This window comes from Anser brachyrhynchus (assembly GCF_964034855.1).
Source record: "Anser brachyrhynchus genome assembly, chromosome: 13".
Classification (NCBI taxonomy): domain Eukaryota; kingdom Metazoa; phylum Chordata; class Aves; order Anseriformes; family Anatidae; genus Anser; species Anser brachyrhynchus.
In genome coordinates, this window is record NC_137708.1 from 14078298 (window position 1) to 14102540 (window position 24243).

The following is a 24243-nucleotide window of genomic DNA, read 5'->3' on the forward strand; positions in this document are numbered from 1 at the left end:
TTTTACCTGATTCATTCTTGGCAGATCCCTGATGTTTTCTTCTTTTTTAAGAAGTTCATCTTGCCATTGCTTCAAATATGCCTGAATATCAACTTTCCCCTTCCCTATTTGACAAAAAGAAAAAGAAAAAAAGAGTGAGCAAACAAGAACTAAGAGTTTACATGAGGGATGAAGAGCAAAACAACTGTATCCTCCATGTCATTCTTTCTCAACAGAGTAGTAGGACCAAAAACTAAACAGGATCAGAGTTTACATTATGTGTCCCTCCTCCCCCGAGGACTACACTTATAAAAGTGGATATAACATTAGCACTACGCTAAGATCCGTGTACTTTGTCAGCACACACTTTCCCAGCTATGCGTCTACTAAAGACACACAGTTACCAAGTGTCTCCAGGATTCTCTACCTTTTTCCGGGCTGCTCTTCAAAGCATTACTTTCAAGATTATCCCCAGTAGATGAAACTAGAGTTTCAGAGAAGAAAAGAAAAGTTACTGCTTTGAGAAAGGAGGAACAGTGCTTCACTTCCTTTTATCAAAAAATCTTTCCTTAAGGAGCAAGACCCCCAAAAGACCCCCATGTTTTCAACACAGATTAGGCCAAAAAAGCACACGGTAAGATATGCACGTTCAAAAAAATAAAAATTAAAAAAAAAAAAAGGCACTATGAGAATGGAGATCACAAAAAAGCTAAAACCAGCTGCATCAAGTGGATAGTATTTTGTGGTCCATGTCTTGAACAACGGTGAGAACGGTGCCAACATACTACAGATAAAGTACTTTTAGGTTGTTTCTAAAAACCAGAAAGGATCTCTCTTCCAAAGAAGCAAAAATGAACAGCTTTCCAAATGCAGTATTTTGTTAACTCCATAAACTCAAACCCCACAATTAAAAAAAAACAAAAACAAACCCACCTTAGTGGATTTATTTTAATTGAGGACATGGATATTAAATTATTAAATTTCTTGAGGCAGGAAATATCATCCCTGTATGCCTTGAACACAAAACTGCAATGGTCATCATTTTAATGACTATTGCAACAGAAAGGCTGCCTAGTATGCTGAGAAATGCTGACCAAATATACTCCTCTATTTCCACGTAAACATTTGGGGCCTTTGAGTTCAATCATCAGACATAACCAATTCAGGGCAGGGAACATCTCTGTTCTTTATATGGCTGCCAATGAAATGGCCTGTTACTGATGCCTGGATGCACTACCACACACAGCTGGTTATGAGAATTAAGCCATGTGCTGCTACACAAAAAACGACTGTGAAGAAAGATGGCTATCCTCGAATTCGGCACTACTTCATATGGCAATGTAACTGTCTCCAGAAGATCTTCACAGAGGATCCCTGTTAATAGTGACATGATTTGCTAGAATTCAAAACAGCTTTTGGAGACTTTCAGAAGAAAGCTCCCCATTTTTCACTATAGGAAAATTAATAGAATCCTTCCAAAACTCTTCAGGCAAAGCCACACACTCTGATGCTTACCACTGAGTTGACTGAAGTGGATCAGTTCTTCTTTTGAAAGATCACCACCTTTGGAAGGGCTTAGAGATTCTACTTCAGTAAAAGCTGGAATAAATAAATGAATGGAGTGTTTTTGGGGCTCCCAAGCATTAATAAAGCAAGGACAAAAAGCAAAAGCTTTGTACATAATGTACCTATGAACAAAACAGAAAGTGTGTTTGACCAGATTAAGTCCTTCCCAAAGAATATATCACTCTGGAAAAAATACACATCTGTATTACAGCTATGGGACTGTACTGTAACCAGGGCTAGTGAGAACAGGAAGGAAAGTGAAGCTTAAATTAAAATCATGCAAAGATGATAAAAGCCAGGAACAGCCTTCCCCAAATGCTACCATCTCTCACTCACCTGGAGGAATGTGCAACTTAAAAAGAAACTTGAGTTTGTCTGTGAAACTTCCGTTGTACATGGTATCTATCGGAGGAAAGAGGCAAACCAGATTATTCCACTGGACCCAGCTTTAAAATACCCTCTTAACCTAAACAAATACAACTCAAGGATGTCAGAACAGGACATGTATTCTGTCTTACATGGAGTACAATTAGAGATGATGCTTAAGGAAGTATGAGCTGTAGCTAAGCCTGAGGTTTGCCTACACTGAGGCAAGAACACCAAGACATTTTAGCACACTATCCCACATACTGAGGCCCTGCTTCCCAGGACATGTCTGACCATCGCTCATTGATAGGAAGTAAGGAATAATTGTGTTTTTCCCCTCTTTGCTTCTTCACAGATTTTGCTTGTTCTTCCCTTCTTTCTTTTTCCCTTAATTAAATTATCCTCACCTCAACCTGTGAGCCTTTTTCTTTCCATCATATTTTCTTCTCCTCCCTCTTTTTTTTTTGAGGAGGGGGAGTGAGAGAGCTGTTGTGGCGGACTTTAGCTGCCCAGCTGGTAAAACCAGCACGTAAACAATAGCACTTTTAAAACAAGATGAAAGGAATAAAGCACTAACTCCAGAAAACTTTCAGTTCCCCAGGGATATAAGGCACTGTTTATCTTACATGATCTGTGTATGAGAAGACTTACAGTGTGAGGAAGCATTTGTCATCAACCAAACAGGTTGGGCAATGAGGTTATGCCCTTTCCTAATTTTCTGGTATTTTGCTGGTAAAGCTATATTTAAATTTCATCTCAAACAGGAGATTACTCTCCATGGGATTAACACTTCAGAGAACTTACTAATTTGTAAAGCTTTGTGTTAGCTATTTCAGTGAAACAGACATGAGAATGAGAGCACAGTTCCACAATTTAAAGCCTTTTTCATTCACCTAAAGAACATAGCTCCCACTCTCAATTTTATAAATATACTTTGAGCATTTGACTTGCCATTTCATGTCTTTGCATTTAATGCCACATGATAAAGGCAAGACAATTTGACCCTACATTAAGAAGCTAGTCTCCTTAGGCTCCTTATCTAGTGCATGGAAGGTGATAACACCGAGGATTATTTCCAAGATGGAGTTCCCTTGTGAACGTACTACATATGTATTGTTCTCTTACCAAGAACACAGGCAAATTGCTTGAAGTTTATCAGGCCATCAGAGCTCTCATCCATCAGTCTGAACGTCCACAATGCAAGCGAGTCTCTGTTTGCACAGTGTGACCAGGGGCTTAAGAGATGACAGAGAACCCTGAACTGCTGGCAATCAATTCGATACTGCTCAAGGTAAGGTAGGCTGGCATCATGGTGTCGCAAAACAGGACTATTGACATTCCAGTAACAGGAAAGAAAGTGCTCCTTCTGCAAAGAGAAAGTAAAAACATTACACTGGATGAAACAACAACTATTTCTCTGGGTGAAAGATGTGAGGAGTTAACTACATAATTTGCTTTAAAACTGACATGTAAAAAATACGCTGAATCTAGCTTTCTCCTCAATTTGTTAAAACTGTTTCACAGCCATCATACAGTTCACCATTAACATACATGTTTGAGAAGCAAGGAAAATGGCACACTACCTTGAATAAGTCATAAAGCTCATCAAGATCACTAGGACTGAATTTTACATCCTGGGACACAACACGTAGCTGAAACAAAATAAAGAGAAAATTAATTAATGAGTCTTTTCTTTTTGGAATAAACCCATAAAAGAGACTTAACCTTACATTAAAAAAATACAGTTTGAATATTCCAGGTTTTGGCATGTAACCAATAATTAGGAGTAAGAATAGAATTATTTCTTAAAAGCAATCAGAAGATGATTGGAAGGAGATAACTGGAAGAAATATTTTTTCTCTATGAAAAGGGACCTTGAAGTTATTCGCATCATTTGCATATATTAGGACTATGTTATGAAACTCAAAGGATAAAACGTGAATGCCAGATTATTTATAATGAAGTAACATTCAGCTTCTGTTACAATGTACAAATGCACATTCAGCCCTTACCAGTGAAGCTGAATCCCCATTTTTTTAATTGAAGAAAAAAAAAATACAGCATTTTCAAACAACACCTGTATCCATCTTCACAAGATGTATGTTTCGTAAAATGAAATACAACAGTTATCATCTTAGCTCAACAAACAGCGTTTAGTATCAGTTTGTATAAGCCACCCCTACTAGAGAAAAAAGCACTGTTTAAGTAGTCTAGTCTTATCACCAGTTATTGCAAATACACCACTGAAGAAAACAGGCAAACAAAGGAAGCACCCTGCAACCTCTACCTTCATTCAGGGGTCTGAGCTGAAAGGATGATGTTGGCAGCTGAAGAGCTGCCACGCCACGCGCTTGTTACCACACCTCCACACACTACAGGCACAAGAAGTAACCCTTATTGAATGCGGTGCGATAATCTCTTCTGTGACATTTGGGACTGCTTTGGAGACCAAAAATGCAAGTGATTGATTGTGATTGTTTTACTATAGCATTATGTCTCAAAGAAAAATGCATTAACAATTCAAGAACAGCAAAAAGAAATATAGGTCAGCCTGCTCCAATCAATGCAAGTGTCAGAGATATGGCAGCCTTTAGAAACTGTCTGTGACGACAGTACTTGTAATGAGAGCAGAAGGTCGTGCTGTGACTGGCAGACTGAAAACATCACAGCCCAAACTTCAGTTAACAAATGCCCTGCAGATGAGAGGGATTTCACCCTAAAAAATGATTTGTTTGGCCTTAAAAAGTGTAGCTTTTTTCAAAATTTTCCAAGAGAAGGAATTTTAGCTGAGGGAAGGGTTTAGTTCTTTAAGTCACTCACCACATTCTGCTTAGTTGTAGCTTCTAACGTCTGGATCACGTAAAGCCTGTTTCTGCAGCGCATACTCTCAACATCCTCGTATCGAATATCACCATATCTCTATGAAGAAAAGTATAGTTCTATGAAATCAACCATTGCTAGATACATCTAAGCAGATATTTTTGTCTTTTCTGCATCTAAACACAATACAGGTATGGACACAAAAGAAGATCACAGGAGCTCTGAGCAAAGAATTGTTTATTACCACACCACGATTCTCCCTAAATAGTGTAACTTTCAAAAGGGCAGGTGTTTAAAAGAATGATGAGGAAAGAAGAAACTAGGGATTACTTCACTGTAAGGGAAGACACAGGAAAGGATTTTACTGTGTGTTGGCTCCATATCCAACTTTATCATCACATGGTGACTAGCACTGCAGGGTATAAAAGAAAAATACGTATATGTTGTCAGGCTTGAAGTTCACTAGAGTGAAGTAATTTCTGAACCATTCCTAGCTAATTCTACAATGTCTAAAGGAAAGGGAAGGTGTCTGAGGATTGGTGTAGAATAAATACATTTACCTTTAAAAAGGGTAGGAAAGTAAGCAAAACCTAGAAGCAAATTCCCAGAGAAATCCTAGAACAAATTATCAAACAATTAAAATCTAAATAGAAACAGATAAGATAGTCAAAATTGGCCATTACTCTTAACAAAAATCATGACAAATCAATTTTTTCTCCTATGAGAAAATTCAGCCTAGTATGTAGAACTGAAACAGTGGGTATGATGCATCTTTACTTCTGGAAGGTTTTTGAAACTCTTCAGCAACACATGGAACCAGGAAGACAGCCTAACCACGATCACCAGGAACCATGTGCACAACTGGTTCTAGGACCAGACTTGGAGAACAAATAAGTGATAAACTACCAAACTAGGCAGGACTTTCAGAAGTTTTGCCAGTGTTTTACTCCCATTTTTGGCAGTGCACTTTAAACAAGGTATGAAAGACTTTAATAATCATAAAAAGAATCTGAGCACACACACTTTGAGGAAAGGTTGAAGGAACTGCTTATGTTGAATCTAGAAAAAGAAGAAACCAGAGTTGAAGTGGTAAGAGATGAAAAACAACAACCTAGTAGCAACCAGGATTTACAGAGAAAGATGCAGTTGATCTTCTTCAATAGCTCTTTATGAGCACCCAAGATGTGTTATACTGGATACTAGGATATTTTGTGGTTAAAGGTACAGAAAATCTACAATGGGCTAAAGTTGTTGCAGGTTCTCTTTTGTGAAAGGGTTTTAACATTAGACATTTTTCAAGGATGATCTGGGTGTACCCTGGAGAGGAAGCTGAACTGGATGAACCCTGCAGTTCTTTTCCAGAACTGTATTTCTGTATGTGAAGACCACTAGCAGCATATTTCTGTCCTGAAACAAAAGGGAAACAAAGGAATTGCATCTTTGAGTCATAATGTATTCACTAGTCCGACATCCGGACACTGACATTGTGCAACAGCCTCACTAAGAATATACACAAGATGTATAATTTAACTCTGGATTAGTGTGATAAAGTCACACTTCCATTCACCAGTTAAGCATGACTTCTTCATACCTGATTAGACTAGAAAAGAATAAATCATGTGTTTGTATCTGAGTCATAATGGCATAAAGCTGAACATAATTTTAGGATTCAACTCCGTATCTTTTCATTTGGTCTCATCTGTTTCTGAATACCTATGTGAAGCAACAGTACCACAAAGAACATCTCTGGTCACTTATTCATGATTAGTAACTAGACCTGTCTGCAGAGGGACAACTCTTCATTGCAGCAATCTTCTCATTTCAAAAGTTGTTCAATTTTAATTCCACAGTAATGTGAAAATAAAACCCTACACCAGAACTGAACTGTGTTGAAATGAACTGTCTGGTCTAAAAGGGAAGTGAGAAATTGACTCTTACTTTGTATCAGCAATTCTCAAACAAAGGGTTGCGATGCTTACCAGCATTAACAAAATTCAGTTTCATCTGAAGATCCAAGTTTACAGCCAAAAAGGGGCCATGAGATAAAAATGGGGATAAAGGCCTGGGAGCAGGACTGTCAGCTTGAAACTGGGAGATTCACATTCAAAGATCTGCACAAATCAATTTTCAAAAGCCATACCAAATCAAGACACTATTACTGTTTCGGTCCAGCCACCTGACTAAAACAGCAGGGGAAAAAGAAAGCGAGTTCCTTTTGCTTTCTTTGTCTATCAGTAATGACTCTCTCTCCGTGAAAACTTAAGCTTACACTTCAGAACGTAACATCCAGCACTTCATTATTTACCATGTCTGTTCTTTATTCTGCAAGTACTCATACTTCGAGACCTCACCATGGCAAGAAAGACCTGTAATAGTTTGTACTACTTCTTATAAGAGTCTTGAAGTGATTCTTCAGTGTAACATTCTTGTGAAACAACAGTGACAGCAGAAACAGTGACATTTTGTATGATTAACCTAATGCTATAAAGACACTCCAAGAGATCTTGAATTTCTCATTCTTGGCTTTGTTCACCCCACTAAAAGCAAAGCCCTCTTCTCATTTAAAAAAAAAAAAGGAGAGAGAGAGAGAGAGGTGCTGTTCCTTAATTATAGAAATAATAGCTAGCTAATCTTTTTTGAGTGAATGCTACAACATTTTTCCTGAAGAGATGCACTGTGGCTCTTTCACTGGAAACATATGAATGAGAGTCAGGAAAAAAAAAAGGAACAGAGATAAAAAAAGCCAGCTAATAGAAAAAAATCTCAAACCATGAACATATCTTTTCTCTCAGTTTGCTTTTCATTTCACATTGGCTAAGGAGAAACCTATCTACAATGGATTAATGCCCTGATCTAAATCATGCCAAGGAAGGAATTGCCTGATGAAAATCTAAGGACAAAATAAGAATGAGAAGCTACTTCCTCCCCATTATAGAGCTGGGAAGCTAGAACACTGCAGAAATCAAAAGTAGCAAATTGAAAGGAAGTGCTAAAAGATCAATTTGTCTTCCTCACCCAACACAACTCAAAACATCCATTTCATCAGTACAATAAACTACCCAAGCACACAGTTTCCTGCACTGGCCATTACATCAAACGTTACCACCATCTGCATTGTAAAGTAATCAGTCTCAAATCAGTAAATGCAAGGGCTGTTTCTCCCATGCTCTCTTTGTTGTTTAGCTGACAGAGTGGACGGCAATACGTGACCTATGATGAAACCAGGGAATTCCACTCAGGACAGTCTAGCAAACACATTCCAGGCAGTTAAAAGAATAAATAAATACAAAACCAAACCTATCCCATAACCTACAAGGTTTTCAGCAAGACTCAGGAAAACGCAGAGCCTAATTCCTACCAATCTAGAGAGGTTTTCTACTCTGGTTTCTACAGTGTAGCCCACCCAATAATGTAAACACTGCAAGGGATGCAAAACCTTACCCACAAGAACACATACTTCGTTTGACTCTCGGATCAAATCAGTAATGTCCACTTTTGGGTGGTCACTCTTTGTATCGCTGAGGCTGGTGCCCTGCTGCACAGCTGGAGGCAAAGGACTGTCTTTGTTGGTGACGCTGTCAAAAAACCTGCGTGAAGCGAACACATGAGATATCAGCAGGAAGCAGATTATCACAACACAAGGATAACATCAGCATCTACTGAAGAAAAAGTAAGCAGAGAATGGGAAAGAGCAAAGAATATCAGCATGAATAGCACAAATATGCTGTAACAGTAGCACAGATATACAAACAGGGGAACTGGCTACCCAAAGAAGGTTGCAGAGCCTCTAGCCTTGAAGTTTTAAGACCCAGCTAGGCAGTAACATGGCTGACATGACCTAGTGCTATCAGTAGTGTTTTCTGGAGTGGGAAGCTAGATTTCAGACTTCCTGAGCTCCCTTTCACTTGGCTTTCCCCTGCTTTCTCTAATCCAACTAGCAGCAATGTACCACATAACCAGGAGAGAGGAATGGAGGCTTATGCTGAACTGCAACTGAGGCAATTTTAATTCCCTCAGATGCATAAACCAGGACATGCCTGATCTGCACTATTCATCATATCTACAAAACCAGACTGAACAGTTCCATTACAGAGGTTATCCAGTTCCTTTGCCAACACTGAGAAAACAGAGAAAAACATCTATGAAGTGACAGCTTCCTTTTTCTTGGGGCGAGGCAAACTACCGTCATCATTTTTTACAACTACCAGAATGCTGCAGGCTGGATTTACCATGCAATGGAAGTGTTGCAGCCGGATAAAGTGTTGAAAGCCAGAGTTCACAAGGAGTTCACAATAATCATCAAAAGCTTGAGCATCAAGTGGAAGCAGCAGCTTGTTTGATTCAAGTGAAAATTAAAACTTCACTCCTATTTAAGATTTTAATAAATTAGAAACTGGCTGAATGTGCTCTTATTGCTATTAAGTGCTAGAAATTTTAATGAGCACAGTTAGGTTTTACAATAAATACCAGGCTGCATGGCATCTTAAAGTAAAAATTACATTTTCCTCATTAATTCCCATTAATTCCTAATTTTCCTCATTAGCTCCTAGCCCATTCAAACATGTAACGTATGACAAACGTAAAGGGAAGATGGAATTTTCAGAGGAAATGACATATCTGTTTGTAATTACAGCAGCTGCTACACTGCCTGTAAGAAGAGCAGTTACACCGATACCTGTTGAGCACAGTCACTGCTTCTGCATCATCCTTACAAGTCAGCAACTTCTCCATGTTGTATTCCAGCACTGCGAGACCCAGCTGCAAGATTGCCTTTATTCCATCATAGAAGAAACAGTCCACCACATTGACTGCACTTTCAATAGGCAGCACACTGATAAAAAGGGTAAGGAACCAGGAGAGAGAGACCGAGGAGAAAAAAGTCATGTCCGTCATGTGGTCTGTCAACTGAGGCAGATGAACCCTGATGAGCTCCTCAAACACTGCCTGATCTACCAAGGCACCTGCAGGGAGAGGATAACAAAACCACCACCCAAATCTTAATACACAGAAGCAGAGTTTTCTCAGAGCACTGGCCAGAAACCTAGCCCCTAACCAAATGCAACTCTGATGTAAAACCAAACACAGATCTAGCTGCATGGCACCACTGGCTCCATTCCCTGTGCTGAAAACTATGCACTCTATACCTGAGTCCAGAGGCTTGCATGTTGTAAAGAACCTTTGTGGGTGCATGTTTACTGCCAACGATTATTCTCCTGTCAGTTGATACACCCTCTCTGCAATGACAGAGAAACTTCATGTGCAATTTTTCTTCTAGCATTTAGAGCTGCAAGCATTGAGTACCAGATCAAAGACTAAGTCTGCTCCTGAAGTAACTCTATTCCTTTTATTTAAGCTGAGTAAATTCCAATAAGTAGTATGAACTGCACTTACAATTCCAAAAGAACTGTGTTATAGTCTAAGTGACTACATCCTGAGTAGTGATCCCTAGAATAATGACAATATTTGAAAATCACATCCATGCTCTCTTAAGGAGGGTCTTGGGATGTTCTGTTACCTCCATTTTCTACTTTACAGTACTGAACCACAGTTCCTCCGCACTGTTCAGGCTTCAGCTCATTCCTTACACTTGTTCTCACAGAATGATCATTTATATTCAGTTCTAGACAGACCAAAAGATAGACTGATGTTACCAATGATTCGACGATTGAAATAATCGGGTAGCATCCTTTCACACACGGCAACCAACAGCCAGAATGCTTCTTCCTCTTTAGCATACAGCAGAAGTACTGATGTCAAAATGTTCATTGCCTGTAACATTTTAACAGGGAAGGAACATGGGAATGTGGAAGGAAGATAGCAAAAACGCAACTGTTCTGTCATTTGTTAAAGTTTATACTTCTGATGACATTTCACAGCATGCGTTTAGAGCGCTGGGATAACTTACAGCCTTATCCAGTGTAAGATTTGTACCTCTACGTTATCAAATATAGAGCTTAGTATTTAAACTATATAAAAATACTTTTAAGTTTTAAAAGTCTAGTAGAAATTCAGGCATAAATGCAATGGACATGGCAACATTTAACAACAAATTCCAGTACAGCATAAAAGCTCATGCCACGCAGTGGGATGAAATAAGCAACGCAGGTAAACCACTGAGAAGGAAACCTTTACATATTTCTGTGACTGATTTTATGAGGTGCCACAATACTGATACGGTGAACTAATGTTCAGACAACCAATATTAAGATTCTCAAAACTGCTGTACCTGACAATATCCAATTTGGGGATTCCTGTAGGCATAAGCTGTCAGAACTCTCCTGAGTGCAGAAATTCCTGTGTCGCTTTGAAAAGCGGGATGCTCAGGCAAGGAACGACGTAAATCTCGTTCGATTTCATCAGTAGCTAACGTGCATGTTCCTAAGGACTTTTCCACCAACTCAGGGTAATAACCAGGGTTGGATGCCATATCATTTACAGCACCTGCCAATAAATGTTATTGCACAGCATTAGAGGGCAATAATAAAGTATGTACATAATTCTCTGCAATTTGTACAAACATTTTTGATGACTACTAAGGTATCTCCAGCTGCTATTGCAGTAATGTAACAGAGTAATTCTACTGATATTAATGCAATCACTCTGAAATAAATACAGAAAAGCAAAATAAAATAAGACTTGGAGAAAATCTGTTTCCATATTCCAGTCACTACCCATTATAAAGTTGATTTTGACTTGTTTTTTTCCTGTTTCATTGTGGGGAAAAAGAAGCTTCCTTTCACCTACAATTTTGCTTAAGTTTTCAGGCAAACACTTTTCCTTTTGTAGAACTGGTAACGGATTAGAAAAAACTTGGCAACGGATTGATATTTACCTAATTCATTCCATAACTTTTATGTCAACACAATCCAAGATAGAGATATCTGGTAACAGAAGCATAAATGTCTACATAAACACTCAAAGAACACTGGCAAAGAAATCCACATTCACATGTCCTCAAAAAGAACTACCATACAGCAGTAGGCTGAATGAATAGGTTAAAACATATTTCTTATGATAAACAGACCTTCTAGAACAGCAGAACGCTCTGCCCAGGGGAACGCCATGAGTACAGGTAGCAGGTAAGGTCTCCCCAGAATCTGCAGTTTGTTTTCTGAATCAACTCAGCTTACCTGTAAGACTCTGATCAAGTCAGAGGCTACCACCTTTGTAAGTGTTTAAGTGACTGGGAATAAAAAGTGCACAGAGGTGCCTTTTAAGCATCTTTTAAAGCAATGCCTTAATTCCCCAGGCCTCCACTTCCTCACGTTAAGTGCTCTGACCCAGGTGCGTTCTACAGTAGAAAGCCACAAAAGTATACTCAGAGTTTTGGCAAGAGATCCCTTATGTGTATTAAAGTCCACAATTCCTGTACACTTCTCACTCTGAACCAAGCAACAGTGTACAACAAAGAACTACCAATACTAGAGACAAATTCTCTGCCAGAAAACATTTTTTTTGCCTGGGAACACTATCATCTCCGAAAGCTTAAACCAAAACAATTGAAAAATGGAACCGCAAGCACGCTTTTCTTTTTAGCAAGTAAAGAGATACTGCTGAAACTGATTGTCCCCTTGAACTTTAAAAATACAGCATTCTTACTATTTTTAGTTGAGTTTGTTGTAGATGATGACACAGGTTTAGTTTGAATCAATGCAGAACAGAATAACTTTGTCTATTCTTTTGAAGTCTTTTGAAATTTTTCTTCAGAAAGATTTAGATAAGTTGCCACAGGAAATAAGTTTTTTGGTTTTTGCATTGTGGTTTTTTTGGCAGACTATGGTCGGTAAGTAACTAGAACACCTATATAGCAGAGTCTACAAAATGACTCAATTAGACTTGCTAGGCAATACCTGAGAAGAGTAGCCAGAGCTCTCCTCTTAAGGCCTCTGGGATCCCTCTTACCACCAAGTCTCGAGTCTTCTTTGTTCGAAACATACTGACACCATGTCCCCGTTCGACAAAGAGGATGTTCCAGGACTGTTCTTTCATTTTTTCTTTCAACTATGAAAAGCAAAAATAGAAGACTATTAAGTATACTGGAAGATTCTCTCATGTTTCAGAGAACAGAACTACATTTTGCTCCTAGTTATATTCATGTAAACTGTAAGTGGCAGCACTGGTATCAGTGTTAATATCTGCAATGAATGCTGATGCAGATCACAGCAAAAACGTAACCTGTGCATAGTTTCAGTTTGGGATACAATGTGATTTCTTAATAACCATTCTTTAAAGTATTCTTACAAGAGTATTTTACATTCTTAATTCTTACAAGAATTTCTATACCAGACTGGACAAAAGGTAAATCTAATCCAGTATCCCATCGGACAAGAACCAACAGTTAAGTGCCAAAGGACAGCAAAGTCAAGCAAAATATCTGCAAAATCCTCCTCCATTCTGCAACAAACTGAAGCACAGGCACCTCCTCAGCAGAGGCAGTATCTCTGAAATTAACAACACAAAAACAAACAGCAGTTTTTAATCCCTGTAAATTGCTTTCTGAACTCAGACATATCTGCCATCTTCTAACTTCTATTGAGGACTCCTTGCTAAATTGATTTATTTTTTTTAATCAACAGGTAGGCAGTGCTATTTGTTACCTTGGGTTGAACCATTCGCAGCTTTGACACCACATCAACAAAAAATACAGAATTATCAAAGGACCATGAAGTACCATGGACTTAAACGGAGTCAGTGAACAGTGATAAAGCAGTCAGACAGCTAACCAGTATATGGTGCAAATGTGCAGACAAATTCTGCCCTCTTAGCTCTCCTGATGCATTCCAAAAACAGATTATCAGCATAACAAATAAGCAAATTCACATTTAATGATTCTTTTGGCAGAAAAACAGACGTACTTGCAAGATTCTTTGTCAGCTCTTTCCATGTAAATATACATATGTTTATATGATACACAAACACACATACAAATTTGTTTATAACTTGGGCCAATTTTAAAGTACCCTTATACTCCATTTTTTATTCCTGCTTTGTCATAAACAGCATAAAATTTTCTTGGTAAACAGTAAATTGATAGAATAAGGAAAAAAAAAGACAGAACTGAGAAAAAGCAGTAGAAAAGACAACCAAGAAAAATAGGGAGAAGGTTCAGAACGTTTATGTGTGGTTCCAGATTTCTCCGTGCTAATTTGAGAGCTCTAACAAACAAGCTATGAGAAAAGCATCTGGCCATGATGGTGCAAGGTAGTTAAGCATATGATTATTCGCAAGATGAAATCATACTGTCACAGATACCTGCTTAGTTATTCAGATAAAGTAACATACCGTGACTTCAATGTGTCTATGAATTGTTCTTGCTAACAGCAATACAAATGTAGTAACACTGACACAGATGAGATAACATCCCATAGAAACTCAACAGGCAAAACAGGCTACTCTCCTTTTGTCTGATTCATCATGCTTTGTTGCATTATATCAGTTAACAGATTTGGAACAGAGTGGGTACAAACAATGCAAAGCAGAGGGATGGCATGACACAGTGTAATTGTTTTGCCACAGTTTCTAAGTCTCTCCACAGTTTATTTACATGAACTCCACATAGCAATGGGAGAGAATCAATAATCAGGGAAAACTGCAGGAGAATGAAGTCTAGTTGGATTAAGGAGGGGAACTAATAGCTGAAAACACTTAAGCCCCTATCGTTTTAACATTTAATCAGATATTTATCAACTAGAGAGAACGTTTTTACAAAATAGCAATTACTGTCAAAATACAAAACAACTGTGTATGTATCTGAACTTCAGTAGGACCAGCCACGTACGTAAATCCTGCTTCAGAGGGAAAACTGGCAAAAATTCCCTATTCAAACATAACTGAAGTAAGAGGCTTTTACCTGCAGAGTAGAGGGAGGTAGAAAGAGTGGCGGCAGTGAAACAGGTCCTTTGTGAGGTATAAGACTTCTAATAAACTATTGATTATGTACCTAAAAAGCAATTCAATTTCCCTGAAGCAAAGCAACTGACAATCGGGTGTTGCATCCCAAGAGAGGCTCCAGTGCTGAGACAGGGTGAGCACTGCCACTACATTTTCTACACATGCAGCAGTAAGATTTAATATTGTTAAAGCAATTCAAGGTGATCTTCAGAAAGGGAAAGTAGATTTTGCCCACTTTTGTTCATTGTGCTATAAAAAGCAGAACTTAAAAACCTGTATTACTTTCATTCCTGCCAAAGGGGTGTTTATTTTCTGATATCATAAATTCCATATCTGAATTTACCCAATTTTGCCGAAAGACTAATTTTAAAATAAAAATTGTGTCTTATTGCACACATTTTGGAGAATCAGAATGAGTACGTCTTACTGAAAAAATAATAATTAAAATAAACTCCAGAGCATAGATTTGTTACAAAGAAGTGCAAAAGAATGAAGCAATGAAGAAATGAAGTCAATTTCCTGATAACATTCTCCTTGTTCCCAAAGCATTTGTAGTGGCTTTCTACCTTGACAATTCAGAAAGATATGAAATATGTTAGCTATCACAAAACAAACAGCCAACTCTTCCCTGAGGGGCTGGAAGAGCAAGAGGAATTAGCTCCATGAAGATAAGGCATATCATTATTAAACAAGACGAGCAGAAAATTGAATGGAGCCATGAAGAAGCACCCTGTGGACTCAAAATACAGAACATGCAGATGAAAGAAGATTGGCAAAGCCCCAGAGGAAATCAGAAGCCTTGCTGGAATACATTTGGAATATACTTAACTCCTTTCCAATTAGATTCCAAAGCCTGTTGGCCATTTTTATCCCTTACCATTTTAGAGTCTAGATTCTCGGCATCCTGAGGATGGTAGACAGTCATTAGGGCTTCTGTACTGACGGTTTTGCTGTTATCTCTCTGACCCGTCTTTGACGATAACTCATCAAAATCTTTTGGACTGTCAGAGGCAGAACTAGTTGCAACCTTAATAAATAAACAAACAAAAATTAATAAATGGTAGTTATAAATGCCAAACAATCCTTCAAGAAACAGCACTGATAGCAGAAACCGTTTTTGTTTCTAGACTACCCTTGCTTATGATATTAATTTACCAGTACCAGATACAGTATTAAAATTTAGACGCACACAATTCATATATGCATGAACAAATTTCCAAAATAAATGAAAACCAGCAGTCCCTGTTCTGCACAGCCAGGCTATCAGGAGGCTGCACTTGAAAATCCATCTCTACAGCCAAGAACTTAATTATAAAAGGACAAAAACTCATTATGAAAATTATAATAGACAGGGAGGCCAGACCATCAATCACTGAAGTAAAAAAAAAAAAATTAATTTAAATGGAGCCATACAGAACTATACAGAAATGCTAAGAGCATTTCAAAAACAGCATTAGAACCTGGATTGCTTTTCAAAACCTGATAGAAAATAAAGCCAAATAATACAAAACATAATGCATTCAACAGTAACATTATTGTTCAACACATTCTCGTTCAAATGGGCACTGACTGAGTTATTTATTTTTCCACACCTTAAAACCAAAGCTATACAACTTATCACACTATGCCAAAACAATGCAGATATTACCCAAAAGAAGGTGATCTGAAGGGGAATGCCCTTGAGAAGCAGACCTTACCACTCAGGTGTCTCAAGGTTGTGCTGTATGTACCCTTACTAGCTGAACATTGCTGCTGCTATCAAACTATTTTGCTTTTATTACTCCACTTGCACCTAATAACTCTTAAGAAGCAAAATCTCAATGTAGAGACTTTGCTGAGACACTGATTATTTTCTTACAGCCTTCATTTTATAGACTACTCCAGCTGATTACATTTTTCTCAGGAGAAAACCTTCATGGAAGAGATACAGAAAATGCAATGAGTAATGTTTGCTAGGGCTGTTTTGTCATTGTTTTCTTATTTCTTATGCATGAAACTACACACAGCTTTCTTCACATCCAGAAGCATGCTTACAACTATTCCATCATCTTTCTGACTCAAAGAGTCAGCTGACAAAAACACAGCTAAACATATTTTATATCACTCTTTATATCAGACTTTTTTTTTATATCAGACTTTAATGTGAAGGGTCTGAAGGCAAGAAATGGGAACATGATTTAAAAAAATAGAAAGAGACATAACCTGTAATCTAGAGGTGAAGCAGATATTGTTGCTCCTTTTGTGTCTAGAGTCAGACTAAAAGTGTATGGCATTACACTGCAAAACACTGACAACAATATGTAAACTATTTGTAAGACTAGAAAACCTAATTCCTAGGAGCAGGTAATAAGAAATTAGAATTAGCTGAACAGTTACCTCTGTACTTATGATATGCTGTGGATTTGAAGTTGCATTGCATTTGATTTGGAGCTTTGTGACAAGTTGTTCGAAATCTTTAACCTCAGTGAAACGAAAAGCTCTTTTTCCTTTGGTACTAATGCTGACTCCTCTGTTGGCTGGATCAGCCTTATCCACCGCTATGACCTACAGAGGCAAGGATATATTAATTATGTAACTCACCTCAAAAAATTGCTTCTAGAAAAAAAAATTAAAAAGAAAAAAATTAAAAAGATACATGTACATGAAACAGTAGTATGACAACAGTAGCACCACACAAACAGAATTAGTCATGCAAGTAACTTACTACTTAACAGCCCAGTGGTCTGGAGCTATTTTAATACAAGGCAATAGGATCTGTGATAGTTTTTCTACACAGTACCAAAAAAAAATCTTTGAAAAGGTTTTCTCAGCTGTAAGCATGCAATGTATCTGAATATCTTTCCTCCTTCTACCTGCTGGAGCTGTTATTTTTTTTCTTACCATCCAAAAACAGACAAAACATGGCTCTTGCAAGTAATCAAACGAATCAAGTTTCACAAGAAGGAATTTCCACTGAGAATACTCTTTCAATGACAGCTGTCATAACATGACAGTTGGAGCTGCTTTTAATTGCCACAATGGAACAGTTGCAGATTAGAGCAGTTAATACACTTTAATAATGCACGTTCTTACAAGACAATAGTGAATAGCTGGAGTGGCTGTCAGTGCTGATGCTTTTACATTGTTGAAAGCAAAGAATGAAAGACTGCTGAAACAAAACAACTCCGCAGTACCTGACAATCTGCATGAGAGCATTTAGAGTCAGCTCCTTTAACACAGTCTCTTCTGTTTTTTCACAGGTTATAGAAGTCACTATTGTTTCCAAGACTATTTACAGAAGATCAAATAAAGTCCCTTATCTGGGTGGGGAACACCAAATGCACTGCTGAAATCAGCTCAGTTCACTGCACTGTAAGGTGTTTTACATTGGCAGTATGTACAGAGTATACAGAGCAATTACAGAGCCTGTTTAATTTTTAAGCTATTGTATTACAAGTCCAGGTGCTGCTGAAAAGCTTCCAACACCGACAGACTGAAATGTGGCAATCACATGAAATGTCCCAGATCACATGAAGTTAGCACAGGGATGAAGAAGGGGTTTTTTCTCCTAGACTTTATCCCAGTCTAGCTACAGTACTCTACAGAACTCTGAATGCTGTGCCCTTGACAATATGGTCCTTATTCAGTCTGTTGAGACTACCAGCTGTAATGGCATTGATATTTGCTCACTGAAGACTGTCAATGGATTTTCCTACAGATGTTTGAATAGATGGCACTGCTCAACTACTGCAAAGAGATGAATGGCACCACGGAGCTAAGAAAGTAACATGGCAGAACAATTGTCTTCAAGACCCACCCTCTTCAATCCTTTACTTTCTATTTTGAGAATCTCCCCTTAACTCAATCTCAAGAATTAAGCATGAGCTTTTATTTTACAAAAAAGTATTTAAAAAATTGGATTCTGTATCCTTCTACAGAAATCAGAGTAATTACGGAAAAGGCAAAAAAGACACAGGGGACAATGCTGGAACATGAAAGCAGTTCTATAACCAGTATTATTATATGCACTATCCAAGGTAAGGAGAAATTATGACATCATATAAACTAAACAGATTCTAACGAAAATCTGCTAAACTGGCATTAAACTACGCAAATGCAAATCGTCTGGTAAAGCAGGCTCTGACTGTAGTTTCCATTACCTCTCTTAATGGAATGATTACACTGCACAGGCTGCCATCCTGGCTAGCAAAGCAGATGTAGTTTTCTGAAATGCACATTTTCCCGTGGGTGTTGTAATGAGTGAAAGGAACCCATAAGAAGCACTCATGAACTTCCTTCAAAGTTTCTTCTTTGGGTAGCCTGAAGAATGCACTAAACTGCTCACTGTGGGCTCGGCTCTCTAGGCCTCTAGATTAAAAAGAAAACAAACAAAAAAAAACAGAGGGAAAAAAGAGGAAAAAAAAGAAATATATTTAAATGACCTTACAAATAAGAAAGTTAAAATGCCTTGGGAAAAGGCTATGTAAGCATGATGCTCTCCCATAATCTGTGGTGTCCATCTGGAGGGCTCAGCATTTTGCCTAAAGAGGCAACAGAGTGTAGGACCAAACCTGTATACACCCACTTAACAAAATACTTAAATGCTTCACTAAATAGGAATAGATTCAAGCATGCTCTTACACAGTGAAGAACTTTGCTGAATCAGGGCCTAAAGATGGTAGAGAAAACGAAAAAAAACAACAACATATTATTAGCCTAATCCTGCTCTGTTTCCCAAGCCATCAAAATAATCCATTTAAACCTAAAACAAGTTTTTGCTTGACAGAGGGCCAATTAGCTAGAAATGTAGCACATGTTGTAGACATCTGCCATGGAAAAATTCTTCACAGATAACTGCAGCCACAATCAACATTTTGATCACAGAGCACCATCTCTCTCCAGCATTGCTACCAAATTGAGGTATCAATTACCCAGGAAATACAACCTAGAACAGGTTTTATTTACTATACAATTAAAGACTTGGCTTTTTTTCTTCCTTTCCCTTTTACATTGCAGTTGCAAGGGGCTTTAACTAGGAACAAGTAAAATGGAGTTACTGGAAATCAGATTAAGACTGAAATTTATTAGAAAAATGCTTTATCATATTTTCTATTTATATAGATAACATTTTCAACGAAGTCCCCTTATGTGAATTTAAATTACATAACAATAGACTTGCTTTTCCTGGTTGCTTTTCACAGTAACTAGCAGATCAACACTTCAACATCTGAGTGAGAATATGAATTGAGGAGAAGACAGCATTTGCATCTACAGAAACTAGAACTCAAATCATACAACATGAAATAACCACACATCTTCCTTGAGAAGGAAGGACTCTAACCATCCGGTTATTGACATACACATCTTTTCCATTGCCTAAAACGCTGCCATAAACAAGGAAAGCCATATACCTATCTGTATCTCACTGATTTTATCACCTATATCCTGTAGCAGAAAAGCCATGCAGTTACTATCTACATGTGTATTTAATCATTTGTTCTCCACCTTCTCCTTCCTCATCAGGATTCTTTGTAAAAAATCAAAAATTGAACTGCATCGTCTATTTCTAGATGCTGCTAAAATGCCTTTTAAAAACATCAACTACTGTAAACCCTATAGTAGAAGCCCAGTTCTGAAGGTTTGATCAGTTCCTGCCTTCATATAGACTTTTGATACTGCAAAGTAATAAGTTACAATGCCTCACCTTACTTTGACCCCAATTTTTAACAAGACACTTGTTTAAGAGCTTTGCCGACATTTACTTATCTCCTAGACGCAAGGATTCTCCTCCCATTTGTCTTAAAAAGCACTGGGCCCAGAGCAGACAGGCTACAAGCAATTATGTTACCTCTTGGTGATCTGCAGGGGGTCGTGAAGGACGAGGTCATTTTCAAATGTCTCTTTGTCAAAAAGTCTCCTAACAGCATAGTTTGCCAGCTGCTCCATGAGAAGGAATGTTTCATTAATGTGCAAAAACATGGAAAAATAGTGATCTTCCCCACGGGAGCAGACATGAATGCTCTCTGTCAGGATAACATTGGAAGTCTTCTCAAGCTTTGATATTTCATCCCAGGAGATAATAAGTTTTACTGAAAATACAAATACAGGCAGATCTGAGTAACTTCTCTTTAGCTCCTATCTTTCTATTAAACACAGAAAAGTGGTAGTCAACAACACTAATAAAGTACAAAGAAGCAACACAGTTAAATCATAACCCATTTGGAAAGAGCTAAAAATTCACAAGGCCAAAAAATAAAGATTCCCTTCATAATTCCTATAAAACAATACAATTAGAAAGACTTTCATAGAAATAAAAACATTAAAGACACACCACTCTTTGGTGTGAATCATTCTTTGGTGCCTTCTTTGTGAATCTAACAGAGGGGAAAAAAACCGAACATTTTAAAGTATGTTTCATAAATGCGTTTATTTCCCTACAGTATTTATGTCTGTGTTTTTTCTGTTCTGTGATGACATCTACTCACATGGCAAAATAGTTTACTCAGAATATAAGATTACTCCAAATCTGAAAGATACACAGCAAAACATAAAGGGACTAAGATTAGCATCCAGGCTTACTTACTTTCTGCTCCCAGCAAAAATGAGTAAAAGCTAAGGAAGTTGGTACTAAGATACAGCCATCCTTGACAAGGCACTCTGCCCTTCCAGTAGCTGCATGAGTAATAGGTAACCAACTTCTCCTGCTCTGGTAATCCAAAACACCTTTCAAACTTCATAAGCCCCTCACGAAACTTCTCAGGATCTTCTTCTTTTACAAAAGAACCTTTTCCTTCTTCAGCAATCAAACCCTAAAACAAAACAACCGGTTACTTTATATATGTGTCCACATGGGTGAGTGTCGTACGTGCACCTGCATACATAAAATGGAGCATTCTGATACTATACTAAGTTTAAGAACCGCAAAAACAGTCTGAGATTCAAAATACAGGTTATAAATCAAATATGCTATTTCAGACATATACAATGGGTTTTCCCACACAACTTAGGTACAACGTATACAATCTGAAAAAAACATGTTTTCCTTACTTAATGACAAGAATTTCTGAGCTAAACATTTAGTATATGCAAAGTGAAGCACTGTACCTTCTCAAGACAAACCTCCCATATACTTCCTAGGCATTATGAAAATTGTGAAATAATGTATCATCAGTTTCAGACCACTATCTAAAGGCATCTGCTGTATCATTTACCAAAAAGAAATAATCTATGTCCAACAACTTTTCTTAACTGTGGGGCAGATAAACAGTAACAACAGAGCATGCTGAAGCTAACAGCCACATACTTCCCACTCAGAGGTATGTAACATTACAGTGCTGTCCTTCAACATTCTATAGGGAACATATTATTTGTGTACATTTAGAGGAAAAAAATACTTAGCCTTTCACTGTGGTGTGTGCCTGTTACTTACTCTTATCTTTCCCTGGACAAAGCTCGTAATATCTTCATTTGAATCAAATACTGATAACGTGTTCATAACATTGTTTTCTAACCAGTCCCAGTGTTCTGTTATCTCTTCTCTGCTGGCTCCTGAAAGAGAAAATTAGTATTAACAAAAATTAGAAGATACTTTAATAAGTTTATTCACAATAATAATCAACAGAATACTCAGTGTATTCCAGGTTCACGGAGTAACGTAGATACATGAATTCAAATCCTAAATTATAAACCTATCATTGAACTCTTTTGTACAGCAAAAACGTATATGGTGTACATTAAAAATGCACAGTCGTGGTTTTATTTTTCATGCTCTTTATGCAGCTGTATTTCTAGCCTTGACATCCAGACGCATCTCAGCTTTGTCAACATTTTGTGGCTCAGTGCTGAAGCCTGACTTGGACTGAGAGTTCCTTAGCTCAGCAGTCCCTCAGAGCATCATTAGCACGCTCCCAGTTCAGTATGTAGGACACTCCCCTAGAAGGTGGGAAACATGAGACCAAATTCATGAGAAAATAAAAATGTGAGCCTCAGCTTAGATAAGGAGCTACACTGGTTCCCTGAGAACTTCAAGACTTGGTCTTGCTGTGGTGCAAAAACCTTCTGACAAGAGTAAGGATGTAAAGCCTGTATCACTGTGACCAGGAGAGTAGCAGAGATTTCTCTTTGGATACATGAAACAACCATTAACACTGCCTACCACAAACAATTACTAGTTAGTTGTGCTCAATGTAAGTCATGGTTTTATCTCATTCTCTATCAAGTCACATTTTAATTATATTTCTATCACACTAAAATATAAGCAAACATCATTCAGGAAACTTGTCATTCTATCTACAGCAAAGTTCTACTTGTGTTGTAATTCCAAATAATGTGATGTTTTCATGCAGTTAAAGGGTTCTACAAGAGGACAGAAGCACAGCTACATCCCAGATGGAAGATCCTGTATCAGGAACCAGGAAAAAAAAAAAATCATCGATTCATACATGATGAATAATCCTTGAAATGTTTTTTGCACCTCCAAAATTAGTAGTGTTTTTCTTCTGAACCCTCTGAGACTCCCAACACACAGGAATAAGGAATGTTTTCTTCCCTGTCATTACATACATGCAAGGGGAGCAGTATCATAAAAAAAAAAACTGTCATCACTAACCATAAGGAATGTATAAACCATAGCCAAGATAAAATTCAGTGTTCCAGGAATATAAACACCACGTTATCAAACATCTTAGAGAGAAGCTGACTTTATTATGTTACTTTATTCACTTTACAGTGCTTTTAATCTAGGTTTCAGATAGCAATCGCTTACCATATGTCACTACAATTTCATAGCAAAGAAAACCTATCTCACCCGAACTTCCCAGAAATAGATTAATGGTTTGCTTCAAATACAAAGGGAAACTCTTACCTACTAGATACTTTCACGATCTGTGAAATATTTATGATAATTCATGTTATTCTTTTCATTTACTCAGATACAAGGTATGGAAGTGGTAACAGGCAATAAAGCAGAGCTTGTACTAGTGAAACAGCATTTGAGGTCCTGCAAATTCAACACTGTGTCAATTCTTTAGAGACAGGAGGCTCTTTCCCCCCCCCATCAGATGGTGGGAAACAGAGAAGAAAAGGGACGGAAAGAATTTATATAGGATTGAATAAAGGGATTCTAGAATGTAAGTTAGTTGGCTGTTTTATCCTTCACAGGAATGCTCACAAATAAAGCCAGTACAATCGCATACTATCGATACCCCTAAGTAAGAAGACAGAATTAAGTATTTCTATTTTCGCAATTTACTTTGCAAAGACTAATTGAACAATTTTCAGTGGACTCCACAGAATTAAGGCTGCTATGGGAATGAACAGAAATTGTTCTAAATACAGTTAAATAGACTGTGCTACATATGCTGGATTTGCAATCACAAAGAAATGATATAAAGAATAATTAACACAGCAATGAATTCAAAAGCTAATTCTTTTTCTCAGACTACACATGTGGAGCAATTATTTGAGTCAGAACAAGAATCAGAGGAACAGATGTGACACAATAAAGATGAAATTTTTTATAAACATTTAAATGCTTTAGGAGCACCATTTCAGACCCTTAATATGTCAAAGCAGGAAAGAAATGTAATCTCTTCAACTTACTCACTTCACAGAAGGAATAACCTGTTTTCTAACACAAAGTAC

At 37.7% G+C, this 24243-nt stretch overlaps 1 protein-coding gene across 3 annotated transcripts in view; it reads right to left on the reverse strand.

Moving 5' to 3' along the window:
- The window catches only part of TBC1D8B (TBC1 domain family member 8B), a 39591-nt gene that overhangs the window by 4507 nt on the left and 10841 nt on the right, over positions 1 to 24243 (reverse strand). The window contains exons 3-20 of one of the 3 annotated variants that reach the window (XM_080553971.1): positions 22031 to 22149; positions 21185 to 21410; positions 20450 to 20690; positions 18762 to 18969; positions 16999 to 17166; positions 15500 to 15649; positions 12582 to 12732; positions 10958 to 11172; positions 10383 to 10500; positions 9407 to 9692; positions 8189 to 8318; positions 4732 to 4830; positions 3495 to 3563; positions 3037 to 3277; positions 1882 to 1947; positions 1495 to 1578; positions 407 to 463; positions 7 to 104 (exon numbers count right to left, since the gene is read on the reverse strand). In XM_080553971.1, coding sequence (XP_080410097.1) covers positions 7 to 104; positions 407 to 463; positions 1495 to 1578; positions 1882 to 1947; positions 3037 to 3277; positions 3495 to 3563; positions 4732 to 4830; positions 8189 to 8318; positions 9407 to 9692; positions 10383 to 10500; positions 10958 to 11172; positions 12582 to 12732; positions 15500 to 15649; positions 16999 to 17166; positions 18762 to 18969; positions 20450 to 20690; positions 21185 to 21410; positions 22031 to 22149 — 2726 coding nt within the window. Of the gene's footprint in view, positions 1 to 6; positions 105 to 406; positions 464 to 1494; positions 1579 to 1881; positions 1948 to 3036; positions 3278 to 3494; positions 3564 to 4731; positions 4831 to 8172; positions 8319 to 9406; positions 9693 to 10382; positions 10501 to 10957; positions 11173 to 12581; positions 12733 to 15499; positions 15650 to 16998; positions 17167 to 18761; positions 18970 to 20449; positions 20691 to 21184; positions 21411 to 22030; positions 22150 to 24243 lie in introns of those variants that run through there. The other 2 variants (XM_080553972.1, XM_080553973.1) reach the window with 2 other exon arrangements.